The 16,738-nt window shown below is 36.9% G+C and overlaps 1 protein-coding gene across 1 annotated transcript in view; it reads right to left on the bottom strand.

Annotated features, from left to right (window-relative positions):
* HCN1 (hyperpolarization activated cyclic nucleotide gated potassium channel 1) overlaps window positions 1-16,738 on the bottom strand; it is a 192,024-nt gene that overhangs the window by 28,497 nt on the left and 146,789 nt on the right. Inside the window, exon 5 of the mRNA XM_052670119.1 lies at window positions 13,896-14,042. Coding sequence (XP_052526079.1) covers window positions 13,896-14,042 — 147 coding nt within the window. The remainder of the gene's footprint in view (window positions 1-13,895; window positions 14,043-16,738) is intronic.

The following is a 16,738-nucleotide window of genomic DNA, read 5'->3' as shown; positions in this document are numbered from 1 at the left end:
AGCTTCCAGTCCTTCTTGTGGTAATGTGATGATTCTGAAAACCATATTCATCCTTCTGCATTTGTTCTGAACTACTGTGGTACCACTTGCTAACACCAATCAATCTGTGATTGACCTTGTACATGATCTGTGTGGCAGCTACTATTTTTTCCTACTACATCCTTCCAGAAACAACCTCAGATCTTACTTAGAGTTCTTTAGAATAAAGTGTACTTCTTATATGCACCAAATGAAATATTACCTGACAGCCAGAAAGAAATTATTTTGTTTTTGAAAAGTTCTGGAAAGGGTGTTGCTATTCTCACAACAGTGCTTGATCCATGTGATTGAAAGCAGAGTAGTTGTGTACAACAGAAAAACGTAAAAAAAAAAAAAAAAACAAACAAACAGGGAGAGAGGAAGAGAGTGGAATTTCACAAAGTCATCCAGAGCTACACTTGTATTTGCATCACTTACTACGTAGAATGTGTTGATGTGGGTGCTTTGTTGTATAAAATATTTGTTGAATGCAGAACATGTGATGTGGCTGAACAAGATGACTTATCTCACTGAAGCAAGAAGGCCCATGCAGAAAATAACTTATGGATGAAAACAGAGGAAAAACTGTGAAGCTAGCAGAGAACTGCCTGAGGACTAGCACAAACTACTGAAACAAAGAACTTGGTGGGAGAAAAAACTCAACACGCCTTAGGAGAAACAGAAAGCTACATCCTGGAGATAAATTTGTGCGTTGACTATTTCTGATTTGTACTTGTTTAGTGAAGAGCAGAATTCAATGCTAAGAATAGCTCCCCTGAGAATTTATTCTAAGTGCTGCATCAGGCAAGAAATTCCTTCTGCCATTCTATCCCTCCCTCCTTATCCTTTCATTTCTCCTCTTGTCTCCTGTATCTCACAGCCCAAACGCCCAAGACAACTGACTCATCCACTAGCTGCTTCTCAAGTGTGCTTTACCCACACTCTCTTTGTATCATCTAGCTGACACAGTTAACAACAAAAGCCAGGAAAACGGTTATTTAACTATCAGCAGCAGTCGTTTGTAGGCCATGTTATTTTGAACCTCTCCAGGAGCTCTGGATCGGAAATACTGTTATCTTGTTAATTGCTAGGCTAGCAGTTACTCCTTATTATGAATTAAAAGAACCATTCTGTAAAATTATTAAGTTGCTTAAATTAAATTTACTGTTTATACTGGATAAATACTAGTTAGCTGAGCTTGAAATACTGTTTGGAGTTTTTATGCACATTTCTCTTTGCATTTCATTGGTAACTACTCAGTAGTGACTTGTTGTATATACAGTATAAACGAACTCCTGTCTTTGACTCATAAAGCATTGCTATGCTATCTACGTTAGCATCTTGAAGTGGGGAAGAAGAGCATTTGCAAACAGTGAGATTTATTCTGATTTCTTAGACAAATGTGTGATAGAACCCTGAATGCCTGTGTGTAATGCTAGAATATTAACATTGTCAACTGTGTACGCACACATATATATTTAACAGAAAGATATAAAGAGACAGATAAGGAGGATGCCCAATCCCTTTCTATTTTTGAATCAGCCATCGTCACTGCTCTATTATTTTAAGAGAGACGAGCTAATTATAAGGCCATTTAAATTTGCCTTCTAAATGAAACCACTGCAAAGGGTGCTGTAGCAGGATCAAGCACAGCAGCTCAGTGTTGTTACGCTATGAGAAGCATGTGACAAAAGTGTAAGGAGCTCATGACCCATATTCAGGCCACTGGGCTGCAGTGCAAGCCATATAGAAAGATACTGAGAGCAGAGACTCTGGAGCTCAGTTTTGCGGTGAATCATGAGGATGCTGCTCAGTTACAAATGAAAAAAGTGAGACATGGAGAAATGGCTACAGAAGCAATAGCATCAGATGGCAAAAAATGAAAATGAAATCTCTGGGAGTAACTCAGTAGAGTGACAGCCAGACAGCCCTGACGATAGAATTTTCGTGAGAGTACCACTTTAGCTAACAATGTTAGCTGCAGGGAAAAGAGATGCATAAATGGCATAGGAGGTGTAAAGAATGCAAGAAATTCTGAGGAGTGCAAATAGGAAGCAAGAACAACCTCAACAGCAGATCACGCTGGGGAAAGAGAAGGCAAATTGGCAGGAGTGGACTAGTTCATATGCATTAGTAATTACAGCTATAGTAAAAGTCATTCATCAGTGTCTATAAACACAGGCCAATATTTGAGCCATTCACTCCAGTTACATAACATAAGCAAGATAAAAGAGAGTGCATGGTATCAGAGAAGCAAAGAAAGAATCACATTAGAGCTAGGAGCCAAATCACAATCTAGACTTGACAGATCAAGGGCACATGGGACATCCTCTGCATTTGCAAATCCTGAAAATATTTACTCTGAGGAGCATATAAAAGAAGTACCTGTGTAAATAAGGCATCCAAAAAGTGAAGGGAGATACCTGTTTAGCCTTCCACCTTCTACGTTTACTAAGTGTGCTGTATTTGCTCTCTGCATGCAGTCAGTAAGGCCTTGAATATTTCTGCCTGTGCTTTCTCTCTAGGATTAGGCATGCAACAGAAATGAGGAAGCCTGATGACAGCGGGGTTTCCAGGAGCTGCCATCAGCATCTGTGCATGAGACTTGGCAGGCACAGGAAGCAGGGGGGCATACCATGGTGCACCGTTTACATCAGTTAAATATTCTTTAAAAAACAAAACAAAACAAAAAATAACACAACCCAATTACAGTTTATCTGCTTGCTGAAAACGTTACATTTGTTTAGCTGTTTAACCATTAAAGGTATTTCAGGCATTACTCACTTTATGAATTAAATACAGACTCAGGATTATTTCCATGAGAAATATGTTCCTATAATTTATTCAGAAAAATTTTCAAATTATCTTAAAACTATATATTAATCTTTTACAAATAAATTAATCTATACTGACTTTATATCATAGGAGAGTCTTTAAAAGCCTTGTCATTACAGTTCATGGTAAAGTAACATAAGCATAGACTGAAGGTGTAGGATAGATGTGCTGAGACATACTGTAACAGTGAGAAACATAATCAGATTTTTATATAGTACTTCTCTCTTACATGCATTTCGGACACTGGGTTGCACATATATGCCTGAAAGTGTATGTATGCATTATATATTCCACATACATGTCTACACAGGCTTATTTATGTGTGCACATACATGCATATGTGTGTCTTCAGTGTAAAAACAGCCAAATTTTAACTCAGTAATGTGTCTTATTAGAAATATGTTTGAAATTAATTTCAGTCAAGTATTCAGTGGTTAACATAATTCGTGTGCTTGTAAAATTGAGTTATAATCTACAAGCAAAAGGTGAAAGAAGATTCTGCTCCCAGTTCCAATTATGTTCTTTGGAAATGAAATGTCCTTATGTTCTATATTCTGCAAGGGCACATGATCTGTATCTATTTTCAGCTAACATCTTCTCACATGGTGGCCTAAAAATAGGCCAGCTATGAGCTTTAAATAATGGCTCAGGAAGGGTATTAACCTCTTTCTCACATTCTAAGTTTGTCACATTGCTATAAGTATCAATATTTTGAAGAAGGTTTCTTGTGTTGGAGAATGACGAAGCAAACTACATACATGCCAGCTCTGTTCAGCAGCATTAGAGATGTCATAGCCTCTTAATTCTTTTCAAGGTCTGTTATATATTAAGCTATCTACACATAATATCAACAGCAATTCTCTTCCTCTCTGTAGGGCATTTATTTTGTGCCAGCTGCTAAAAATGATGAGATAGTTTATATCTAGCTCTTACTGCTGGGACTCATTCTATTTTTGGTGAAATATGGATGATCATGAAAAGTAGTGTTTTCATAAATGAGTGAGTATAAAATGTGTAGCAATGAGAGGTACAGTAAGTAGCTCCACTTTTCTTTTGCAGACGCTGGATGCATGTACAAGCCAGTGTATTTTCCAAACAACCTGCTGTCCAACTACCACAGCATCAGGAACACTTTTCAAATAATTCTAAACAGTTGCATTCTTCCTCTCTCTCTCCCTCTCTCACACACACACAGAATCAGACAGAATAGCCCAGGTTGGAAGGGACCTCAAGGATCATGAATCTCCAACCCCCCTTCCACAGGTAGGGCCACCAGACTCCCCATTTAATTCTAGACCAGGCTGCCCAGGATCCCATCCAACCTGGCCTTGAACACCTCTAGGATGGGGCATCCACAACCTCTCTTCTGGCAGCCTTAGCACCTCACCACTCTTTCTGTAAAGAATTTCCCCCTGACATTCAACCTAAATCTTCCCTCCCTCAACTTAAAACCATTTCTTGTCCTGCAGTTATCATTCCTTTCAAAGAGTTGAAAACGAGCTCTCTCTTTTTTTAATACAGATTCCTCTTTGCTTCCTGATTTTCAATTCTTCACTATTTCAAATTCCCTACTATGAGTTAAATTTATTTTAAGTACATATAAATGACATTCACAAAATCACAGAAATGAAATGAAAACTGTTCATTACAAAGAATGTGTCTTGTTTTTATATACATAAGCACATAGGTACTTTTTCTACAGAATTATTTAGCCTTCTATCAAGGTGCAGCGTATTGTTTCTAGTATACTGCAATGATCAGAGTGCGCAAACACACAGTGATCAGCTCTGAGACATGCAACTGTATGAGCTTTAGGCACTTTATTAATATCTTCTCAACCAACTTCTGAGTTTTCATTTTTCACAAATGGGAGAAATGAAATATGGATTTATTCTTGAGAAAATTAACAGAACTAGGAGATGAAAATGTTAGGGAAAATCCTTGTAAGTAAGTGCTGCTAAGGCTGGTTTTGGATCCAGCCTCTAAGCTTTCATCCCAAAAGATGAAAACAGCATCTAAAAATCTTTACCTTGAACTCAGCCAAGGAACTACTGGGAAGTATGCATTGGTACTCAGAGTACATGAACTGGAGTCTCTGCAGCAGCTTTTAACTCCACTCACTTCCAACAATCTTATATCTCAGTAATTTAAGTGAGGAAGATTCTTGTTGATCACTAAAAACACCTAAGTTCCTTCAGTATTTGACACTTCAAATTAAATTCAAAACCTTCTGCATACATATCTACACTTTGTCTCATTATCTGTCTACTTATGTGCCATTTCAAGCACTAGTACAGGACACAGACCACCCTGTTGAAAAGCAAAGATGTATCACAGAATCATAGAATCACAAGGTTGGAAAGGACCTGCAAGATCATCTAGTCCAACCATCTTCTCATGACCAATGCTACCACAAACTGAACCACATCTCGCAGCTCCTCATTCAGACACCACTTGAACACTGCCAGGGACAGTGACTCCACCACGTCCCTGGGCAGCCATTGCAGTGCCTGACCACTCTCTGAGAGAAAAAGTTTTTACTTATGTCTAATCTAAACCTCCTCTGGTACAACTTGCGGCCATTTCCCCGTGTCCTGCTCGTTGCCTGGGAGAAGAGGCCAAACCCCTCCTCATCACAGCCTCCCTTCAGGAAGTTGCAGAGTGCAATGAGGTCTCCCCTGAGTCTCCTCTTCTCCAGACTGAACAATCCCAGCTCCCTCAGCTTCTCCTCATAAGACTTGTGTTCCAGACTCCTCACCAGTTTCGTTGCCCTTCTCTGGAGACGTTCCAGGGCCTCAAAGTCTTTCTTGTAGTGAGGGGCCCAAAACTGAACGCAGTACTCGAGGTGCGGCCTCACCAGTGTTGAGCACAGGGGGATGATCACCTCCCTGCTCCTGCTGGCCACACTATGTACTATCAGAGGTGCAGGTTATCAGTAAACAAAACTTTTTTTTGAAAACTCTATTTCCATGCAACATCCCTTAAAGGCTCTTCATCAACTAGGGCTGTATTACACTTACATGGAGAAGTTTGCAGATGAGGAAAACCTACTCCTTCAGGTAGGAAAACTACAGATTTTAAGCTCTGTAGTTTTTTGTTTTCACTGTCTTGCCTTTGAGATACCATGCTTTTAAAAGACATCTCCAAGTGTACAAAAGGGAAATGCCATGTACCCTTCTGCATGCTGTTACTACTATTCCAAGTGTGCAACTGAATGACAGAGTGCATAAAAATAGGCATGTGCATCTGCTTTAGCATCTGGCAGCTCACGACACATTCATCATCTCTTGCTGGTGAGATACAACACTAATTGGTATTTGTACAACTTCAGTGTACACTGGTACATTTGAACATGTTGATTCAACACAGAAACATTTGTGTGGCCCTCAGAACAATTTAACCAATTCAAAAAAATATAAATGCTTCAAAAGACTTTAGCCTGCTTCTGGATCCATAATTTAAATTCACAGGGAAAAATGAAGAAAAAATGTTCTTTTTCACCATTACCAAGAGAGAGAATTATGGGAAAGGGAGGAGGGGACATCCATGTTGTGCCTCCTTGTCTGCGCTGCAGTTCTGACATGGATCAGAACTGCATCCTGCCCTCTGCTTCCTTTGCCCATGCTCTCCCTATATAAGGACTAAGAAATTTCACTTCAGAACTCCACGAGAAGAAAAATGGAGAACCTGTCAGGTAGCAGTAGCACATTGTACCAGATGGCATCCCTGAAGCTAGATCTCCCATATCCTAATCTTGAATTACAACAGACCACAATGTTTATAACCCTGGATAAAATTATTTTTTTTTCTTTTTTTTTTTCATTTATTCTCTAGATGACTTGGAGGAACTTTCTTAACTTCTACTGATTTAACATAAAAGGACTTCTGGACATTATTAAAGGATTGGAGAAAAAGATCATTTGCTTTAGCTAACCGATCTGAAACTTAACAAAACCTATTAGAGAGAGCACCAGCCAAACCCAAGCAATCACAGTGTTAAAAAACTTACGTACAGAAAACTAACTCAGAAGTTGTCAGAAGTACTTTGCTACTATTTTTACCATCCTAAAAATTAGCAGCTCCATTTACAATTGCAAGAGCATAGTCAGATCTAATAGGAATGAACATACTGTGGTAAGCACTGTCTAATGTGCCTTAACTTTAACTGCCTTTTAGCAGAAGCCACATGAGGAAAAAGAAAATAAAAAAGCCTATTTCTTTCAATCCTCCCCTTAGTACCACTCAAGTATCAACAAAACAATCCTTCAGTCCACTAAAAACTGAGACAGAACAGACACTTGGAAGTGTGATCTTGGACTCAAGTCAGGCAGTGGTGCAGAATTCTCCTCTGTGGGACAGCACTGCTATTGCATTAGCTGCTGTTCTCTCAGTGAACTGGACAGAGTTCCGGGGAAAGCCCTCCTGCTTCTGCTCTTCAGATCCTTGAAAAGCAGTCCAGGCAAGAGCAAGTACAGACTGGACTTACACTTCTGTAGCTGGCTTTGAGAGTATTCAGTTTGCATCCAAATAGTCTGGTACTTTTCTCAAAAGACATCTTTTAACACTTTTAACAAGAAAACAACGGCACTAAGATTTCGTATTTGATTTAACTTAGTATTTTAGAAGAGCTCATGAAAGAACTGTCATGTCTGAAATATTTATTGAACAGTTATTACAAAAGAATATCGTAGATGCAGTAACAAGTCTGTTGAAAATCGTAATTACTGAGAGCTGTCAGTGTATTATTATCTGTATTATTGCAAGCAGTTATATTTTGAACTTGCCAAAGCATGTCGCAGCTCAAGATGGATTTGCTAACAAAGACATTAAACACAGAAGGGACTCTGATAAAAGTTTTTGGAATACGTGCTGCAGTGATGAAAGTGGTTGGTAATTCGAAAGCTGTGTCCCACCTACAGCCTGGACACGTGTATGAGCATGTGCCAAGGAGCAAACACACTCCCCACAATGCAGGAAATAATTTTAGCTTCATTTTCTCAGATTCCTAGGAATCAAATTTGAGACTGCAAACAGAGTGTTTCTGTGTCATACCTGGTAGTGCAGAGTATCCTAAAGCACAGTAAAATCCAGTCACCTGGTGACCGTGGGCCAATTTCCAACATAAACCCTGCCTATTTATTACTGTTCTCAAATTTATATCTTAGTAACATTCCTTTCAAAGAGACTTAGAGCTTTGATTAAGCCTGCTCTGCAGAACTGGTCATCATCTGGGAATATGTTAAACAGATACGAAAAATAGCAATGCTTTTCTTTTTTTTTTTTCTTCAGAATTTGTCAAATAAGTATTGCTCCAGTATACCAGTATACTAGCATTTATTCTAGAAGACTGATGTGCTGCATAATTCATTCATGATTTCAGTACACCAGAGGTTATGTTGAACTGAGGTTATGTTTTATCCATGACTATGTGGAAAAGCTCTTTAATGCACTAGATAAAGAGGTATTCACTCTTTCCACGAAACTATTTAAAGAGATACTTAAATGACTTCCTGTATGACTACATCTATAATTCTGATGCATTTTCTCTACTTCCCCTCCTAAGCTTCTACCAAGGTCTAGTGTATATAAAAATACATAAAATGCAATCCATTACAATGAAATTATTACTTCTTTTATGACCCTAAAAGCATGGACATAAGTTGTTACTGAAGTAAAATATCTGTAATTTGCAATAACTTAATACTGATATTTAATATTGATTTTGTTACTTTAATGTTTTTTAATAAACTCATTTTATTTTTTACTATTATGTTAATTTTCAATGGCATGTATCCGAAAATCATGATGACTACATTATTAAAAAGGATTAAAGCTTACCATGCCCAAATTACATCACATTTCAGCCTCATATTAACTTTGGAGTTGTTTCTTCATTGTTCATAGAAGCATAGCACAGTCCAAACAGGAATATAATATTTTGTGATTTCTAAAGACCAGTATGAAATAGAACAAAAAATACTACAAGAGGAAGTTCTAATGGGGAAAAGGAGAAAGTTAGCTGAAAAGAACAGTGAACTTACTGAATTGATAATTTTTTGAATTCATTTTGAAAGTCCAAATATTTTCCCTACAAATATATTTAATTTGCCAAGATGTAAAAAACAAATCTCTTTTTAGTAAGCTTTCATTTTAGTTACTGTTACAAAAGTATAAATCCAGCAACAGAAGCTTTCCCTTATTCTGTTATGAATGCACCTCCCTTACAAGAAATGTTACTAAATGCTGCAACTCTACCATTCTACCAGATCCATTAGGTGCCATTAACTTACTTATACTCACTATCCTTATGGGAAAACAAGAGCCAAGAGCTTCATCCAGTTCTGCTCATGTTCAGAAAGGGCACTGTCTAAAAATGAAAAAGCTTGTAAAAAGAAAACTAAAAAGAGCTTCATAAGGGCTGGTAGGAGATTACTAATGGAGTGCAAAATTAAGTGAAATAAGTCAGCAAATACATAATGTATCCATTACCTCTTGCCTCTAGCAATTATAATAGAAAAATGTAAACCCAGTAGTTGGCAGTGATTTAAAAAGAACATTAATGTTTGGAATTTTAGGAAAAGAATCATTAATATTATTAAAATATCAGCATGCTGGGTGCAGATCTGGTACAGTAGAGCTGGGAAAAAAATATCAGGGAATGGCAACAAAGATGATCATGGAGGTGAGCTGGCTTTTATGCAAAAATAATTAAGAATAGAGCACTATATCCTCAAAAAAATACCATTCAATAATGTTACCATAAAAATTTATGCAATCATGACTAGCATACAAAGACTGAATAGGAATTGTCTATATCCTCACTTTCTTTTTTTGAGGCCATCTAAATCTAATAAACAGTGGGAGCTGTATTCAAACCCAAGAAAAAGAAGGGCACAGGTCTGTGTTCCTTGTCAAAAGATGTTGCGTTTCCAGAAAGATTACACAGGTTCAAGAGGAATGTAAGTAAATAATTGGAAGATATATCAATTCAGGATTACTCAATAGACAAATCACATCACTTGCAGAGTATCCTCTGAATTTGAAAAAGCTGGAGTCTAGGAGAGCCTTCAAGGGAAATACCATAGTCACCCTGTCCTTTGCTGTTCTCTGGGTATCTATCCTCTTACAGGCACTGCTGGAGAGGCTGGAGGCTTAGGCAGAACCCACAGCTGAGCCACTTCGGCTATTCTTAAATTTTTTTCTTTGATGAAACTTCTTATGTTTGTCTTTTAATTTTTGTAATTCAGCTGTCATTTTTGAAGAGATTTCTCTTAGCTCTGTGTTGCTGGATTTTTTTTTTTCCTGTTTTTATTGTTGTTGTTTGGTTGTTTGGTTGTTATTTTTTGCTTGACTGTACCATCTCTTTTTTATGTTGTGACACTTAGAAACACTCCATTTAAATGAAATACCTCACCATACCAGATGATTTTCAAACATGTATCTGAATTAAAAGAACGTGAACTACAGAAAACTTCACATCTCTACATGCTGAAGGACCAGAGCCAATACGTGTAAAAGGAAAACATGCTAATTGCAGCCTCTTGCTAATTACTGCCTTGAAAAATAAGGGAAGGAGACAGTTAACTGCAAATGTTTTCAAAGATGGAAGGTATCTTGTAAGACAACAACTGTCTGAAGACAAAGCTTTTTTTTAAACTGATTGACTATATTTTCTCTGCAATGAAACTAGGATGTGTGTGGGGGGTTGCATATAAAGGGGGAGCTCGATGATCAGCTTAGATGTAATACAGAACTTCTACACAGCTGCAATAGGTTCAATGAACCCGCATGATCTGGAAGAGCCTTTCCACCTCTATAAAAAATGTAACTGCTGAGAGTTTCCTTACTATTTGATTCCCAGGAAGGCTGGACAGTTACTATCAGATAACTCTCTCTGTGAAAAAGGAGATAAGCTTTTCAGTAGGAGTGAAATTCCTCACTTTTCTTTGAAGAACGCTTTTCCTTATATGAGCACACACAGCAGCACACTACACATGGCTATGTATGGTTAATACAGTTGGAATATGTGGAGTTAAGGATATCCAGTTAGTATGCCCAAATCACGTAACTCAACCAAGGAGAAGTTAAGGTTTGTTAGTCCCACATTCTGATACATATCTAACTTTTAATCCATTGAACTTGATATCTTTGTTAAAACAAGCGTGTCGTTAAATGATAAAGGTCAGCTGCCACTTGGTTTTTACCAGGCACTTTACTCAGATATGATGCACTTAGGGAGCACTGGAAAAAAAAAAAAAAAAACAGAAATGTTCAGGATTCTTTTTTTCTTTCTTTCTTTTCTGCTACCCAACAAAGTTCACCATACACAAATATGAAGCAAGCCTTTTAAAAACTTTTTTTATGCACTATTTTGTGTGGCTTCTTTTCTGCAAACTCTAAGAACAAAACATGGTTTCAGTATAGTGTCCTAAGTTACTTTCATCATGCTGCATATGCACAGTGGAGACTAAATGCTTAATTCTTGCCCTACACTAAATATAGGGTACAGTAAAATACAGAAGTCATTAAAAAATTCTTTCAATTATGCAACCGTACTACTGCCTGCACATTATAGCCTTGTACAGTTACTGGCAGATGGTATACTCTTAAAAGGGTCTAATTTATTATCCATTGGTAACACTGAAAATTCACTATTTGCTTTATAAAACTGTGCATACTGAAGTGGTAGCTAACACTGAATTTAAAACAGCTAAAATAAGCACGCATCCAAGTGGCATTTTCAGGGCGCAGTGCTAGAGTTACTGCTAGAATTGAGAGAGATGCATTGGAAAACCTGCTCTCTCACTGCCACCATCAAATTCTTATGTTTTTGGTTTGTTTTGCTTTGTTTTTTTTTTATTTCTGGTGACATATTTTTCTGGAAATCACTATGTTGCCATTAGTACAGTGTGCAACTTGATTGTAATCCTCAACGAATGCACTATACTAATAAATACATTTTTCTGAGATAATAAATAGAACAAAGAAATCATCCTAAGTACTGCATGACTGTACAGCAAAACCAGAAACCACGCCTTCAGTGAAATTCCACTCTTAACGTTTTTAGTCACTCATTAATTTTTGAACATTTTTATGCCTGATCTCTCCCTAGAAGTGCTTTTTAGTTTTGTTTATGATTGAATAAATTTGTCATGCTTCTCTTGAGCGGAAAGAAAATTTTTAAAAAGGAAGGAATGAGGAAACAGGAGACAGGGAAGTGGGAAATAAGGAAATAAAAATGGGATTGATGTAAGGAGGAAATGAGAAAGCTAATTAGGGTGCTGCAATACAAAATTGTTCTTAGTACCAGAAGACTTGGAACTAGAAAGGTATTATACTTCATTTATGGATAATTTTTTTCCTTTAAAACATACAATGTTTCTGATGTCAATGACTGATGAGTTTGTATATGCACTCAATTTTTCAAAAGAACGTAAACTCCATACTAGCTAAAATTTTTATTTTGCCCATCACTGTAGTGTAGAGATAATTTACAGACTTCTCCTGTCCTACATGGTAGATTTTTATAGTGCATTTTCCTGTTGACATTTCCAAATATACCAAGGGTAGCCTCAGGGTAGATTGGCAGAGGAGGTTTAGAAACCAGAGACCTCCACCTGCCCTCCAAACTGCTTACAAATCCACAGCAAGAGAGGCTACACGTATGTTAGGGAATTAGCTGAGCACTGGAATTCAGTAATCTATACTGCCTAACTGTTAGAAAAATTGTTGTTTGTTCTGGTACTGACTTGAATCATCTAGCATTTATCCAGCAGTCTTGAGCACAGTCTACCATTCTCAGCAGGTAGTTTCTAAAGATGGAGATTGCTATCAGGCTTTAGTAACACTGGCACGGCCAAACTGTGCCAACAGGCTTTAGAAGCCCAAGAGCAGGAATGGATGGTATTGTTTCTTACAATTTGAATACCCCACCTATTTTAAATATGGAAGTTGAGTAATGTTTAATAGGAATTGCATAGCATGTTTTGACATGTTCTCACTGCAAACAGTTGGACTCGATGGAATAGACAAACCATCACAGACCTACGTTCTTCTTAATCCACTAAAGACGTTAGAAAGGAATAAACACATATCTTTCAAAGATTATGGATATCTTACTGTGCTCTGACAGGAGTTAAAATTACATACGTTGTCCTCTGCTCTGTATGGAGTTATATGCCCATTACCAGCAGCATTTCTACCTTGGCAGAGAATAGTAAAATGCACAATTTGGTATTACAGGTTTCCCCACAGACTACTTATCCTTTATTCTCCTCATATTTTTTTTTTCTCTTCTTTTTTCCGTCTCTGTTTTTTTCTCTCTGAATATTTCAATTATTTTTTTCCTCCTCTTTTTAGTAGAAGATTTCAGCAGATTGATAATACAAACATCCTTGCATAGGTCATCCATGAACACCATCCAATTGAAGATAGTCACTTGTATGTTCTGAGTAAGAAGCATGTAAGAAGCATGTTCTGATTAAGAAGCATCCCAGGCATGTCACCAAAGAAAATTTCAAGTGCTTACACATGTAATATACAACACAATTTTTTAAAAAAACAAAACCATACTAGAAACTTGGGTTTAAAAATATGAGAACTTTTTCATGGCTTGTACTTCAGATTTGAACTGTCTTATCTGGCAGTAAAGACAGGAAGTAAAAACCATCTTAACCAAGGATACTACTTGTACTTTACAGCTTTACTGATGGCTTTCAGAGGTTTCACCAACATAGATTGCCTGTCTCTAAGTAGGGAGCAGGTAATGTCTTTCACTCCAAACCATTCCAGTTCGGTCTCTTATAGAATGGCAGAAGACCACGATTTATCTCAACAATTAAGGATGGCATGTTACTCTTTTTAATTTTCTAACATAAAGTTCATTTATTTTCTAATGTAAAGATGCTGTACTGTCCATCCCTTGCTGTGGCCTCATGCAAGATAGATGGTCAAATCAGGTTAAGTGTTGTAGAACAGAATCAGAAAAACCGCAAAGATGTGGAATGTTCCCATCCTACAAAGCTTGAATGCTCTAATCTTACCTCCCGAAGAGGGTCATTGAGCTCATTGAGAATGTTTTCCTCATCGAAGATCTTGCCTTGATAGCGGTGCTCATAGTAGTCATGGATCTTCTGGCGCATTTCAGCAGGTAATTTGTGGAATGACATGTACTGTTCCACTTGTTTGTACTGTCAGGAGGAGAAAAGGAAGAATCATTAATCTCTCCAAATTTTTAATAATTTCAAGGCACTTATTAAATGAAAATTTATTCATGTGTCCACTTATGCCTTATATATGTTTATGAAGATATCAGAGGACCCTAAAACAAAAACGAGTTAATTTAGTGTAACTGTTATTGAAGTGACAACAAAACTGTTGAAAATTATGGAAACTGCCTCTAGTGATGATGTTAATATTCATATTAACACATGATTTTTTGAAGACAACCCCTCACACCTTGTCTTCCCTAAATTTCTAGTTGTGAAACTACACTACCACCATTTTTAGCTCAGTCCATGCTGCAGTCAGGAAAACCATACATACTGCCCATCTAATTCTCTAGTGCTTCATTCAGGGGACAGCTTCAATCATGAAATTTCAGAAACTGGATATGCTGAATTAATCTAGGACCTGTTAGTGCTGTGTATGTTAATAAGATGATTGAAGAAAAAAAAGCTACAATATATGGAGATGATAAAGCAGAAGGTATTCCTTAGAAGGAACAAAGAGAAGAGAGGCGAACTAGTAAAATAGCTATGGAATCAGGAAACAGAAAGTAGGGAAAAGAGAGAGATGCCAGGACCTCACCTGATTCACTTTGTGTGCTAGGTTTCCTGGCTTCTACTGGGTCTTTGAACTCTCTCCTGCTTTGTTTGCTTACTTTTTTTCAGAGGCTGTTTTGAATAGTACAGTTTTCAAAAAATGGAGAAGCTCTGTATGCCACAAATGGTCAAATACTGTTTCTTATGCATAGTTTTTTGTTTTTTTTTTTTTAATCCCATGTATTTGGCATTTTTAACTGTTTTAAATGAAAAAGTCAATGAGGGCTTAATTAAGACCAGCATCCCTGTAGACCAATTAAATGAATTTATACTGTACATGCAATCCTTATGAGCTGCTGCATATATTCTTTAACCTGCATAAATTAATTCTGCTGCAATTCAATTTAATTTTTGTTTTGCAATGTGGAAAAAAATTAGAAGGGACCACATGTATAACAAGCATTCCCTAAATAAGGAGAAAGTAACTTTGCATGGGGCTATTTAACAATATATGATGAGTATGTAAGTCTGAGTTAAGGTCTGTACAGCTTTTTTGCACCTCTGAAGCAAGAATTCTTCCCCCTATGTGTTAAGTGAGATTTAAATTTGCTAGCCCATCAGTGGTTTCTTCTCTGATAAGGAAAAAATTATCCATCCATTTTGGGTGCGAATCAGACTTCTGGGACAGTCATAGTCTCACATAGACAAGGTATTGGTAGTAAAATTATTCTAATAATCACTTCAGCTCATCTAGGTATGGATTTAGTGGGAGAGAGTGGAGCTCAGATCCACGTGTGTTCTATGTATCTGACTGTCCTGCTGCTGCTCTCATTCTTCTGCAGTTTCTCCATGGCTAAAGAGAAGATGCTGTGCTGTCCAACCCTTGCTGTAGCCTCATGCAAGAATGATATGTAACTTTTGTCATAACACACAGGTAGGGAACAGATGTCACCATGCACTGCAGCATGGGGCTGCACCCCTCTACCCAATCTTATTTGTAAACTAGTATGCTTGAGCAATGATAATAAACAATATTCTTTGCTAATGTACCTTAAATTGAGATAGTCAGGATATAATGCAAAAGAATTGCAAAGGACATTTTTATCAGAATAACCTTGAGGAAGAGAACATTTATGCTGAAAGCAATTTGCTTTGCCAGCAGTTTACACTTCTCCCTTTCATTAGATCTGTTATTTGAATAGGTGCTTTCTCCCAGACGGGCTAGTACTTTTCTCTACCACGGATTATGCTTATACAAGAGAATTTTAGGGCAACAGTAAAAATAGTACTAGTAGGAATGTAGTGCTAATCACTTGTGTGCCATAAAATATTTCCATGTTAATAACTCGCAGCATAATAGGAACATCTGCATATTAGCAACTTTTACATTTTGAACGTATATGAGTCTTTATGAAGCTAAAGCCTCCCAGAAATATTTAACTATCTAAAAGTTCTCAATGTCAAAATATCTGAGCCTGAGTACACAATATATTATTATTCAGCAAAAGAGCTTTTTCTAACCTTTTTCAGTGTGATTTTAACTCACATTCTGCATTTTTCATGTTACTACTATTCCCTTCTTGACATTGTGACATAGTACTCATGTGACATGATCTGTCAAAACTTTTAACTTATTCTTTTCTTTCACTAACATAGCCCAAGTCACGATTATTTTTTTCTTTCTAGAATATTCTTTCAGTCCAGAAAAGAAAAATTATTTATTTCAGTCTGCTATATGTCACTGGTAGTACTGAGTGTTCAGGAGAACAATTGTAGTTTGTCACAATTCAATTGCAAAAAAAATCTGCTAAAATGAAGATATAAAAAGAAAGCGAAGTTAGTATATTTATTTTATGTAGTAGAACACTAATGTGTTCCAAGTTAATTTTGAATGACGCAATGACACTTTTTATTTGGGTACCACATTCATCCAAAATGGTCAGAAATATATGTATTTTTACCATTCAACATTTATTTGTTTAATTATCCTCACAAGAATGATGTAAATCATATAAAGAGACCTAAATTATTTTCTGGAAAAATTAAACGTTAAAAAAAAAAATTAAAATTCTCACAGGACTATGAATACTCTTAATAAGTATGTCAATTCATAAGATTACCTG

The sequence above is a fragment of the Tympanuchus pallidicinctus genome, unplaced genomic scaffold (assembly GCF_026119805.1).
Source record: "Tympanuchus pallidicinctus isolate F22 unplaced genomic scaffold, pur_lepc_1.0 scaffold9, whole genome shotgun sequence".
Classification (NCBI taxonomy): domain Eukaryota; kingdom Metazoa; phylum Chordata; class Aves; order Galliformes; family Phasianidae; genus Tympanuchus; species Tympanuchus pallidicinctus.
Note: the sequence above shows the minus strand (reverse complement) of the source record. Positions and strands in the feature narration are given on the sequence as shown.